Source organism: Nuphar pumila, chromosome 17 (assembly GCF_984573655.1).
Source record: "Nuphar pumila chromosome 17, dmNupPumi1.hap1.1, whole genome shotgun sequence".
Lineage (NCBI taxonomy): Eukaryota > Viridiplantae > Streptophyta > Magnoliopsida > Nymphaeales > Nymphaeaceae > Nuphar > Nuphar pumila.
In genome coordinates, this window is record NC_143265.1 from 65,007,585 (window position 1) to 65,021,830 (window position 14,246).

Here is a 14,246-nt window from a genome sequence, read left to right on the forward strand (position 1 = left end):
GAGTCATGTACTTCCCTTTCAAAGTATCAATAAAAGAGCTTCCAAGCCATTTGAAATTATTCACTCTGATGTTTGGGGCCCAGCTCCTGTTTCATCTCTATCTGGCTCTCGTTATTATGTGTTATTTCTTGACTCTTTCACTCGTTACACTTGGATTTACTTTATGAAATCTAAATCTGAAGTGTTCAAACTTTTCAAACAATTCCATGCTCTTGTTCAGAACCTTTTCAATTCAAATATCACTTATTTCCAGTGTGATGGTGGTGGAGAATACATATCTCATGATTTTAGTGAATATTTAAAGGACCATGGCATCACACGTAACTCCTCTTGTCCTTACACTCCACAACAGAATGGAGTAGCAGAACGTAAGCATCGGCATATTGTTGAAACCGCGTTAAGTATGATGCACAATATTGATATTTCTTTCTCTCTTTGGACTGAGGCCTTTCACACTGCAGTGCATATCATTAACAGGTTGCCTATGGAATTATTAGGAGATCAGTCTCCTTATTATTTGCTTCACGGTTCTCACCCTTCTTATGATGATTTGCATGCTTTTGGATGCATTTGTTATGTCCATGTGGATCATTCTTTACGTAACAAGTTTCAGGACAGAGCAGTTCAGTGCAGATTTCTGGGATATGCCGATGGGTATAAAGGATATAGATGTTATGATCCTATTTTGGGTAAGATTAAGGTGTCTAGAAATGTTGTTTTTGATGATGATCATTTCAGCACTTGTGATACTTCTCAGGTATATGAGCAAACTACTTATGATCCATGGCTTTGTGATACTTTGCTATATGACTCTATCAGAGATCCTGTTGTTGATGAACCAATTCAGTTTGAAGCAGACAACTCCATCATCCAGGATGCACCTTCACGGTTTTCAGGTTTGGTTTATGCCCGTCGAGGAGCCCCTTCAACTCCATCTCACGAGGCTCCCCCTCTTCGACGATCCACACGTGAAAGGCATCCTATCCATCGTTGGGTTAGTTACAACAATTTTTCTCTTGACTTTCAGTTGTTTCTAACCAATGTGGCCAAAGAGAAAGAGCCGTCTACTTTCCATCAGGCAGCCCATTCTCGAGCTTGGGTTGAAGCTATGAACGAAGAAATGGCAGCACTTCATGAATGTCATACATGGGATATTGTTCCTCGACCTGTTGATAGAAATGTTGTTGGTTCCAAATGGGTTTACAAGATCAAGCGTAAACCAGATGGTAGCATTGAAAGATATAAAGCTCGCCTTGTTGCACGCGGATTCACACAACAATATGGGCAAGATTATGAGGAAACGTTTAGCCCTGTTGTCAAAATTGGCACCATTCGTGTGATCCTCACTTTGGCACTTCAGCATGGTTGGTCTCTTAGCCAGTTGGATGTCAAGAATGCGTTCCTACATGGGGACTTGAAGGAAGAGGTGTATATGGAGCAACCTCCTGGATATAGTGAACATGATGCGGCTACATGGGTTTGTAAATTGAGAAGGTCTCTTTATGGTTTAAAACAGGCATCTCGGTCTTGGTTTGAGAGTTTCTCCATGGAAATTCAGCAGCATGGCTTTTCTAAGAGTATACTTGATCATTCTTTATTTATGTATAAGAATGATCATGTTACTACTTGGGTTCTTATATATGTTGATGACATCATTATCACTGGGAGTGATGATGCACATATTGCCTTGGTCAAGTCTTTACTCATGGCCAAATTCAAGATGAAGGACTTAGGCCCATTGCGATACTTCTTGGGAGTTGAAGTCGATAGACAAGATGATCGACTCACTCTAAGTCAACACAAGTATACTCTTGACATTCTTCACACCACTGGTATGATTAATTGTAAACCTCTCAGCACCCCATCTGTCTTAAATCATAAGTTTAGTGCAAAAGAAGGCCAATTATATCATGATTCCACTTTATATCGCCGCATTGTTGGTATGTTGCAATATCTTACATTTACAAGACCTGACATTGCTTATGCTGTAAATCAAGCATCTCAGTTTATGCATGCTCCCACTGATTGTCATATGGAATGTATTAAGCGTATTCTCAGATATCTGAAAGGGACTATTGGAGATGGATTGCTCTATCACAAAGATGAAAGCTTCACTACAGGACACCGTTTACTTACATATTGTGATGCAGATTGGGGTGGGGACCCTGATGAGCGTAGGTCGGTTTCAGGATATTGTGTTTTTATTGGCCCAAATATTGTCACTTGGAGTAGTAAGAAACAAAAGGCCATTGCTAAATCCAGCACTGAGGCAGAGTACAGGGCAATGGCAGCAGGGACAGCTGATGTCACTTGGGTACGGCATCTTCTTCAAGAGTTGAATGAACCTATCTCTTCCTCTCTGCTTTTATGTGATAATCAAAGTGCCATTAATATTTCTTTTAACCCTATTCATCATTGTCGCACGAAGCACATTGAGATTGATCAGCATTTTGTTAGACAAAAGATTGAAACAGAAGAAATTGAGGCTTCGTATGTCAGATCAGAAGACCAAGTAGCAGACATCTTCACCAAAGGATTGGTTAGTCATCAATTTTGGTTACTTAAGGGCAAGTTGAGCATGATTGAAGATCATCCTCAACTTGAGGGAGGCTGTTAAATATGTATATGTAAATGAATATATTTCTGTACTGTATTGTACCACTTGTACAGCATACTGTACTGTATTGTACTACTGTACTGTATTGTACTGTATTGTACAGCATACTATACTGTATTGTACTATTGTACTGTATTGTACTGTATTGTACTGTATTGTACTGTATTGTACCACTCGTACAACATATAAATATCAATGGAAAGGGGAGAAGATATCATTGCCGCCCAACATTTTTTTTCTCTCTTCCCTCTTACCTCTCTCTCTATCTCTTGCTACGATAGTAAGGTGACTCCCACATCTGATTTCTCACACAGCAGCACTATGATTTTTTTCACTGGGCCAAAACGATTGCAAAAGATTGTGATTGGTTGGCTGTTGTGTGTTGCCACACACATGCTCAGAAAGTAACATGACGTAAGATGATAACTTTGTTAGAAGCATGATCAAATCAGCGATATCCCATGAATTCATCATATTCAATGAACTGACAAACTATGACCCTGGGAGATAATTTGTTCCTTAAGGAACTGTGAATATGAACAAAGCATTAGCAGCCATATGCCCTCAATCGAGAGTAGTCCGGATGCTTTCCATACAACAGAAAATAAGTTGATTCTCCCCCAAGAGTAGATAGGAGCATTCTATTTATCAAGTGAATGGCTACGTGGAAAGCCTCCGACCATAATTCAGCCCTCAAATTTGCATTATACATCATTGTTAAGGTTGTTTCAACCACACATCGATGCTTTCGTTCAGTGACTCTGTTTTGTTAAGAAGTTCTAGGACAACTCAACTCATGTTGAATACCCTTATCATGCAAATAACGCGTAAATTCATTTGACATGTATTCACCACCACCATCACTTTGTAGGACAAGAATTTTTCTTGAGAATTGAGTTTCCCAATATGACTTGAATATACGAAAGATTGAGAAAACTTGATCTTTGGATTTAAAAAAGAATAGCCAAATAAAAATACTATAATCATCAACAAAGATCAAATAATATTTGGATTTTGATACACATAACAGGAGAAGATCCTTATACATTATAACGAATCAATTCAAAAGGAAATGAAGCATTTTTATTAAATCTTGAGAAAAGAAGCTCATGACTCTTATAGACGCGACAACACAAGAAGTGTCATTTCTCCTTTTAACGTCAATAAAACCTTTATTATATAGACTATCAAGAAAACTGAAATTGCAATGTCCTAATCAATGATGCTAAATGTCGACATCTTGAATAAGAATGAAATTTAAAGTAAACAAAGCATGATTGGATGACTCTGGGGCTTTATCAAGTATTAGCAAACTCAGTCATTTTGCACAAGCTAAAAGAGTGAACAGACGCTCATAGTCATGCAAAAGACATGAAGATAAAGGTGCCAGAAAGATCGAACCTCAAGTCCAGGAATTTGAAGTGTGCGAAAGTCACAAAATATATAAGTTCCTTTTGGAAGTTTGACAACAGAAGGGGGACCTTCCAGCATCCTCTGTCGCAGTCTGTTATCCTCCTCAGCAAATCCAGCTATCCGAAGATCTGGCCATTTACCATTTTCTGAAACTTCTTCAATTTCATTGGCAAATACTCCCATCATCCTAACTGATTTTCCCTGAAATGGCATATTCCCACATATTTGCATGCATCAGAAAAATAATTAACATCAATTAATATCTCCAAATCTTGATGGCAATTTCACTTCCAAGCTCAATAAGAAATTATCAATCAAGACCAATGACATGATATTCAAGATTCTCAAACCAATACCTATAAGTGCTATCGTAATGATAGCAAACTCTTAATACAACAAAAGATTAAGCAACAACCGTTTAACTTGAAAAAACAAGATTGTGTTATTACATGAGAAGTTAAAGGAAAAGAAACAAAATATAACATAAAACATTTTTAAAACCGTTCGCTGTATCCGAAAGGAAGGAGACAAAAGGCAAATCAGGAATGCACACATGTATTAAATTCAAGTGATTCATCAAAAGTTGAAAATGTACTTAAGCCTTTATGTGCTGAATTACCTTTTAGAAACGTGTAAAACTAAACAAGCCAACTCTATGGGTTCCTCAACAAAATGGCTCCTTCACCAAAATTCCCACATCCATGGCAACTCATATTGATATTTGGGTTCAGGAATAGTCAAAGTCAAAGAAAATCATCACCTTTGGCTATCATTAGACAAGATAAACCCAAGAGCTTACACAAATAGAAATTCAATGGACACTTAAATGCAATGAGATGGGAAAATATTTTTCCCTGAAGCTATTAGGAATTTAAGCATGTGGATTACTGGTGGTTACCTCAAGATTACCATACTCATTCACCCTACGATTTGAGTGTTCTTCTGAGAAAGGATACACTAGTATGGGACCTTTACTGCCTGAACATGGAATGAATAATCTTAGCGTATTTGGTATGACATTAGTTAATTTCTGCAGCTTGGATCCAAATTCCTCCATAGTAGCATTTGATGAAATATCCACATTCAATTGACTTCCTCGCCAAGTGACATAGATGTCAGTAGTCCCTTGTTCTGCCATAGCTAGCAAAAGCACTGAGAAAATAATGAACACATCAAATATCAGCCACTTTGACAAAATCTCTCCTCCAAAATTTTACTATAAAAGGAGAATGTGAATGTAAAAAAGTTTAAGTTTAAGTTCGCATAGAATCATAATAAAAGAAAGCAAAGCAAGAAGAAATGAGAATCATAACATTGACAGATTGAAACTCTTGATTCATCCTACATATTCAGATCCATAGAATCTACAACACCAATGAGTGCATGCTGAAGAGTTCAAGAATGCTAGCTTGCAAATGTTTTGTTATTGTGCCTGCATGCATGAATATATTGGTTCAAGTGCATACTCATCATGGCATGTTCATTTTAATAGATGAGATGAGATTCCTTCCCATGCTCTAACATACAATAAAAGGTCATTCCCATCAGAAGCCAGCACAATAATAAAGAAAAATTGCTTTCTTTTGTTCGGTCCCAAAGAACACTACTGAAACTTAAGTTTCTATTACCAATGGAATGAAATTGTAAATACTAGGTAACCATACACCCTAACTAACGATTACAGAGTGAGTTTAAAACATACTCAATTTCCTGAGTTTCATAATTCTACAGCTAGGGATATCATACAAATGTGTGGCTCGAGAGAACATGTTTGACTGAGTGAATAGAAGGAACAAGCACAGACCAGGAAAAAAATGCAAGTTGCTAAAGCAAACAATAAATACACTCAACTTTAAGGTAAACAAGAGATGAATCTACTGCAACCTGAATAATCTCCCTATCAGGAAGGGAAAAAACAAAAGACTGAGCAGTTCAACTGTAAAAAATCAAGATGCCATAAAAGATAAAAAGGGAAAAGTTAGAGTCACTCAAGAGGCCATGGTTGCTGAAGCGCCCATCAAGATAAATTATGTTAAGGAACTGATTTTATAGAGCATTTCCAAAAAAGTGCAAAATGTTTCCTTTCCACATTGATTTCTCTTCTTTGAATACTTCTCAGTGTCATTACATCCAACTATCATCACATGTTTATGTTTCAGTTTAATTTCATGCTACTGATTCAAGCATCAGATCCAAAGGGTGCTTTAGTAAAAGCCATCATCTGTATAACGGGATAACTGTGAAAACAGTGTTTGGGGGAAAAGTGCAGTAATATCCCAGTTTATCACATTCATCTACATAAGTGGGGTGCACCTAACAAGGATGGGCAATAGTAATCAACATCTTTCATAGAGACCTCACCAAGAACATGAAAAGAAGTTTGCTTGATTGGTTTATATAGAATGAGTCCCTACACATATATGCCTTAGAGAGAGGCTTCCGGGACCAATCAGGTGTATCCTTTGCCTTAAGGAGGAAGAATACATCAAACATTTATTTTGGTCCTTTGGGTTCTTTCGGCGTCTTTGGCTTAGATTTTGACCCGATTTGCAGCTTTCAGCTAGCACTATTGCACCATTGAGGGATTCATTACGGGGTTCTTCGCAACTGAGGTTGAGTAGATGCTGGAAATTAGTTCAGAGATGCTGGCTGTGCATTGCATTGTTGGACTCCTTGGAAAGAAAGAAAAAGGTGCACTTTCAGAGGAAATAATTCAGATGCTGATTTCCTTTATAAACTCATCATGAATGACATTCTTTTGTGCACCCTTCTATACGGGATAAATCTGGTTTTCCTTGGATAAAGTCCAGTTTTGTGGTTCCAGCTTCTTTACCTCTTTGCTGACTTGGGTTGGCCTCTTGTCACCTATTTCTATGTGCAACTTTTGGTATTTTTGAAAATAATTAATAATAATATCCTTTCTTTCTTCTCAGGGAAAAGAAAAGACCCTCCTCTTCAAAGGCATGCATTCATTGGCACACCAAAACAAATCAATACACATGCACATAACATTCATATCCTTTTTATAGCTAAAAGCATGTAGGCAAATTTAGCCCTAGATAGTAAATGAACAAGGAACCATAAAATTTTCACGTAGACATCATCCAATTTTATGAGAAGAAAAGATTAAACTGCAAAGAGCATTAAGTTGGACTAAATATGAGTCTAGATTAGTACTGTAGTTTTCGTATTGCAAAAACGTTTGGTTACATTTGGTTGCTAATATTAAAACAAACAAAAAAAAAAACAGACTAATGTGCAAAGCAGACCTAATGGTTAGGGACAAGGTGCCCACCTGGAAATTACTTATCATCAAATTCACAGACATTTTACAGTTAGAAGCACGTAATGAACTCATCCACCCAGCATTGAAATCAAGGATGGTGACAGACCTCATGGATGACTATTTTGGAAAAAGGAAAAAAACAAGAGGAAAAGAAACGAGAAAACAAGTAATACAATCCAGATTAGTTTCACATATTTCCTTTTGATTGGCTCCACAATTTCAACAAACCGCTCTCAAGAAACCCTCTGTCTGTATTTCATCCTAAGCAACACAACCACAGAGAAGTCACATCCCTTGACATCCCCCCTTCCTTCTCCCATCAAAATGCACAAACTAAAAGAAAAATAAACAATCAAAGAAAAAAATGGATGGTCGGCTGGCCGCTAATTCCACAAACCCCATTCTTCTTGCAAGCATAAATCACAGAAAGGAACTAAAAGGCCTCAAGGTTTAATTTTATCCAAAAATTAACCATTACCATGACAAAAATCCATTGAACAAGGAGGGCGTTTGGAAATCAAGAAAATTAAACACCCTGCCCCTATTGATATGAGAGAGAGAATCACCTGTCTACGACCGGCCACGGCTTTCTTCTTGTTTTTCCTCTCCCTGCTATTCAGCTTGTGCTCCTCTATTGGAGGAAACAAGGGGAAAGGGGCTTTGGCAGAATATGTGGTCACTTGCAGCGAAAGTTGCCACGATATTTTCCTGCCACCTGTAAATCTTTTCGGTTAATAGTACACCTTTCTTTGCGTTGCGTCATTTACCATATGGTATCAGGCTAGCATATTCAAGGATTTTTATAGGGGCGCCTGTATGAACATACATAACTACATGTATATTACTTTTAAGGGTCATTTACAAAAAATCTACAAACCTTTTTTCATATTTCAGATTCAAAATTTATAATTCGAATACACACTGATTTTTATCTTTATTTATTCAAATGATGTACGCTTGACTTAGCAAAGAGCAGTTTTCCTTTTTATTTTTGTTGTTTTTCGTTATGAATAGGATTTTCTGGCAATACAAAGGGATACGAAAGAAACAATTTTTTTCTACTAAAAAATATATGCTTTTTTTAACATAATCCAAGGATCAATTCTCACAAAATCTATCATACTCAACACATCTATGAGGTTAGATTGAGTCAAAACAACTTGCATAGTGAAGTATCAAATAGATTGTAAGTACAACCCATTGTAATATATATAATCAGTATAATACCAGAACTGAAATATGAAAACTAGAAATATGGGCATTTCCAACACTTTTTTTGCAAAATCCTACCATGTGGATGTGCTTGCCACGGTGAATTCGCTAAGAATTGACCATTGGATAGTGTATTTTACATGAAAATGTGATTTTTTAATGCTTGAATATTTATGAAAATCAGGAGTCATTGATTTTAAAGCCTTAAAAAATCTTGTTTATGCCTCAAACTAAACATGTAGATAGCATCTGTATGGTTAGATTCAAGAGAAAAGAATAAATTTGTGGTCCATCGCGCTGACCGTCCATCGCATGTGTTGATGGACAGCCAGCGCAAAACAAAACAAAAAATTGAGTTTTTGACGAGTTTTTTTGTCAAAGGGGCATTAGCGGGGAGAAAATTGTCACTGCTAATGCTATGAGTGGAAAATGAGCATTAGCAATGACAAAAATTGCCTCTAATGACCTTTATCGACCGCAATTTTGTCATCGCTAATGCCTCTTTAGCAGAAAATCTCGTCATTTTGATGCTATTTTTTTTTTGCACGTGACCTCCATCAACGCACGTGATGGGTGGCCAGCGCAATTGATCACCATTTTAGTACCTAAGCATTTCGCAACTGCCAATTTTCATATATATATATATATATATATATATATATATATATATATATATATATATATATATATATATATATGTTCTTGCATTTTAATAACATGCACAATTTATTTTAGGACAAGATATGCTGCTAAAAATGACATCTATGTATTTTTTTATATGGGATTTTTTGTCATTTATGCAAATTGTATTATTTAATTTAAACATGCAATGACCAATCTACCCTTAACTAAAAATCCCCTACCCTTTCCCTAAGCCATCCTCCCTCTTTCGTTGATTCTTCACACATGGCCAAAAATCCACCAAAAATCAGTGGAATTAAATCAGGCAACTACCAAGTGGTGTCCAGCATTGTTCAGCATATATAGATTTCTCTCTCAAGAAAGAAAGAAAGAAGGAAAGAAATTTGGGTGTCAGATTCAATTTTTGTATTCGATTTTTGGGTTCGTTTTCCAGCAATTTCTTGTTTTATTGAAATTTTTGTTTTGGGTTCTTTTTTTGCAAGATTTTCCGCTAGAGGTTTTGGTGTTGGAGCCTTCTGGTATTATAATTAGGGTTTGGAATTCCAGCGTTGAAATGAAGTTCCTCCGGTCGTCCAACCCTGTGAAGATGGAGTTCCTCCGGTCTTCCTGGCGCTTGGCAACAATGCCATTACCTCATCTAGCGGGAAGCAGGGCAAAATCCTGTGAAGTTTGACCATACCAGCAGTTGGAGCTCATCAAGTCCAACATCAAACGGAGATGAATGTTTTAGTAATTGAGAACGTAGAAACCTGCAACCAGCTGGTACTCACGCTGGATTGAATTCCAATTATTTTCCAGTGTTTTTTGGTTGGGTGATGGATGGGCAACGTCGATTGGAAATGTGTAGGGGTTTCGATGGAATGGTAAATTGGTCATTGAATGTTTACATTAAATAATATAATCTAAAAATGACAAGAAAATCCGATGCAAAATTTACAAAGAAGCCATTTTTAAGGGCATATGTTTTCTTAAAATCAATTGTAAACGTTATGAGAATGCACTAATGGTTGTGTATTCTCTCTCTCTCTCTCTATCTATATATATATATATATATATATATATATATATATATATATATATATATATATATATATATATATAAGTGTGTGTGGAAAGGGAGACCGTCCAACCAAAGGAAGGTTTAAAATCTACAACCGATGATAATCGACAGTGTTCCTTAACGATTGAGTTTTCAATGATAGGACTTTACATATTAGATTTTTATCATTCATTTAGTGAGTGACATATTTTCGATTATGAATTTTTGATGTCTAGATATGTTTTTAAAAGTGTTAAAAATCAACAACCCACAATACTTTGTATTGTAAAGTTTTAAATGCATTGTAAGTCATTGATTTTTCATGTTTCGAAAAACATGCCTACATGTGGTAAAGTCTTCGTATAAGGCATATTTCTTACTAAATAAATTATATAGAACAAATAGATATGAGGTCCAATTGATGAGATGCTCAAAGAAGGTCCAAAATCTATAAAGAACAACACACACACACACATATATATATATAAGGTAAAGAAAATATGTAAACTGGTTTGCACTGATATTTTCATAGGTTGATCCTAGTTCCATAGAATGGGAGTTGTTCCTTTGCAATGCACTCAGTGTCCTATGGTCAAAGGAGGATTTGGAATACGAGTAGTATCTTTCTGAATAGTCTGAACTTGCAAATCAATAAGAAGAATATGGAAATAACTCAATGTATCTAGAATACCAAATTTCGGGTTGGGATAAGAATGACCTCGGAAAGCCACATCAATAGACATGAAAGGACTAGATGTGGCAGTACCAAGTGTTGGGCCTAAAGTTAGAATCCTTGCAAATCACATCGGTTCATTCAAAATAATGAAAGATCCAATATTTCAAAATTGTATCTAGAATGACTGGAAAAGTTGAAACGAGACCGGATATAATTTTATCATTCTGAACAAATCCAAAATCTTTGTAGAACGAACCAATCATTAGTTCCCAAGCATGGGGCGAATGGAATCCAATACATAAATCAGTTAAAAAGAGAATAGAAAAAGCTTTTACTCATTGAGAAAGTGACCCAAGCAAAAAGATATAGTTAACCAAGATTGTGATGAATAAGAAAGCCAACAGCAGACATGCTAGTCCCAGAAATATATAGTTAACCAAATTTGTAATGAATAAGAAAGCCAACAGCAAGCATGCTAGTCCCATAATCCTGTGAGAGGAAACTTGAGGTACTTCCTAGACTAAGTCATCGATGGGCTCCATTATAAAAGACAGAGGTATAGATAACCTAAACTCTTCCAACAAGAATTGTACAAGAATAAAAGGTGGCAGAATCTTGCTAGAAGGACTCCTATCTTGATATTGGTTTTGGATCTTTGTCAGACAATCCATACCCTTAGAGTACAGGTTTCCTAATAAAATTGAAAGAGTCATGGGAGGACACATCATATGAAGAAGAATTCCATAGTCTCTACTTTAAACCTCACCGCTCTTCAACGAGCCCAACATCTGGGGCATAAACAAGTACCAGACATATGGGATGACCTGTTATTAGGAGAAGGCAATTTAGATCCAAGTCGAATACGAAGAATGTGTCAAAGAGCAAAGGGCATGATTCTCTATGAAAGCAAAAACTTTAGAGCACATCCAAAGAGAATAGAACCACATACAAGAGGAAAATAGAAAAATTTCTCTCTCTCCTAATACATATGATCCTTGGTTGAAATGAAAGCCTCCAAAACCCAAAGATCCCAATCTTGCATACCTAGAAACTCAGTGATGGTGTTGACAACATATGCTCAAGATGGGATTAAACCCAGAAGAAGAGTTCCAAAGACTGATAATGGCAACCGAGTGACATTGGAAAGAATGCATCAGGTTCAATGAGATATTGTCATACTGGTATACACTTTTTAAGAAACCAATATTCGATAGATTCATCCTTTATATTTCTTGCAAGCGGCGATGGAGGAATGAACCAGGACCCTTTGACTCAGAGTGATCTAACTTTGGACTACGAGACCTCTCCAAATTGATTTGGATATAATCTACGTCCCCCCTTTGAGAGATTTTTCCAAAAGACAGAATCCATCACAACTCCACCTGAATCTTCTAACAGGATAGATCACAATCCCATGGTGACTGAGGGACCTTCAATTCCGAAAACTTTTGGAGAAAATATGGTTATGGACTCAGGATCTGAAACCTTAGAATTAGATATTTTGTTCTCTAACATGTTTATTGATGCAAGTTCTCCTTCTATAGTTGGAGAGGAACCTCCTACTAAGGAAGTCAACCATGAGTCTGACCAGGAATTGGGTAGCAATACCCAAACCTCAAGTATGTGATCTTAATCCTAGTTTTAAATCATACCATTCAAAAAACAAAAAAATAAAAAATAAAAAAACCCAAAAATATATTTGCTTTCTTGTAGGGAGTTGGCACCACTTTCTCCTTATTCCATAACTTTCCCATGTCTCAGAATGAGAATCATAAAGTTTATGTCAAACCTCCCCTCTTCGTTAATGTATCTACATCTTATTCAAAAACCTAAAAAATTAAGAATATTTTTAAAACCTAAAAAATAAAAAATTTGAAAAAACTAAAATTGTCACTCTTGAAAAGTACCCTCAGAATAAGCATGAAGATAGTCTAGGGCATGAGCACTGCATGGACGAGGGAGAGTCAGAAGAGGATATCACAAAACTTCCTAAGTTTAAAAGAATTTTTGAAAGGCAAGAAAACTTTTCTCCCATGGTCAGAGAGAAAAGTATAGAGGTCAACCTAGGTACCCCAGAAAACCCTCAAGTTATTAGAGTAGGCAACTCATTGAGTTCAGAAGAGAGAGAAATTTTAGTTGAATTCCTAAACGAGTTTAAGGATATGTTCGCATGGTCATACCAAGATATGTTGAGTCTAGATCCAGAACGTATCGAACATTGCCTTATCTTGCACCCTAACTCTAAACTTATCAAGCAAAAGCTTAGAAAGATTGACCAAATGGTAGAATTGCTTATGAAAGCAAGACTAGAGGATATGCTAAAAATAGGATTCATCAAACCAATAGACTATCCTAAATGGTTAACTAACATTGTCATTATCCTTAAACCAAATGGTAAAGAGTCTGCATAGATTTTAGGGACCTCAACAAGGCTGCACCTAAAAATGATCTTAACATTGATCTCATAGTAGATAGTGCCACTGAACATAAAATGTTTTCATTCATGGATGGCTTTTTAGGATACAACCAAATCAAGTTGGCTATTACTGACCAACCCAATACCGTGTTCACTATGCCTTGGGGCATCTTTTGCTATATTGTCATGCCCTTCGACCTCAAGAAAGTTGGGGCAACCTATCAGATGGCCATGTTTGTCATCCTTCATGACCAAATCCATGATTGTATAGAGGTCTATGTGGATGATATCATGGTCAAATCTAAGACTATGTAAGATCACCTAGAGTCACTGAAAAGAGTTTTCGAACGTCTTAGAAAATATAAGGTTAGGATGAACCTTCAAAAGTGCATTTTTTGTGTTGAGTTGGGTAAACTTATTGGCTTCATTCACATATGCATATTTTTATATTTCATCACAAGAATATCATTAATAGGCAATTAAAACAATATGCATGAGCAGTTAAGAATGCATGCACTTACTACTGTAGAACAGGCGGCCATTTATGCATGAGTGACTTTATTATCTTTAATTAGATTTTTTTTTAAGTGATGCATACCATGACTAACTAAATGCACAATCAATTTAAATTCTCACTTCTTAGCTCAATGTGTATAGTCACATGCTTAAACTTGGATCAGGGTCATGGCGCAGACAGTGTATTCATATAATTATGGCTTTGTTCTGGTCGGGCACCTTTCACCAATCTCGGGTGAGGGACAACCATAATCGAGAGAGATGATCCAACACCATCGTTCTGATGCATCAAACTTTCACTCATGAGTATCTTACCATCTACGCTACAGTCTTTTGTGGAGGCTTCCCCTATCTTCATGACTGGGGACGAGCAATCTTTCGTGCTAAAAAACTTTATCCAAAAAATTATACGTACCACATACCCTCTCC

General features: G+C 36.5%; 1 protein-coding gene across 4 annotated transcripts in view; it reads right to left on the reverse strand.

The window, feature by feature from the left end:
• Positions 1-14,246, reverse strand: part of LOC149812064 (uncharacterized) — a 162,495-nt gene that overhangs the window by 67,629 nt on the left and 80,620 nt on the right. For 2 of the 4 annotated variants that reach the window (XM_089993728.1, XM_089993727.1), the window contains exons 1-3: positions 7,883-8,057; positions 4,929-5,182; positions 4,019-4,231 (exon numbers count right to left, since the gene is read on the reverse strand). The exons of the other annotated variants lie outside the window; for them this stretch is intronic. In XM_089993728.1, the coding sequence (XP_089849854.1) occupies positions 4,019-4,231; positions 4,929-5,168 (453 nt within the window). In that variant the 5' untranslated portion in view covers positions 5,169-5,182; positions 7,883-8,057. Of the gene's footprint in view, positions 1-4,018; positions 4,232-4,928; positions 5,183-7,882; positions 8,058-14,246 lie in introns of those variants that run through there. 4 annotated transcript variants of the gene reach the window in all.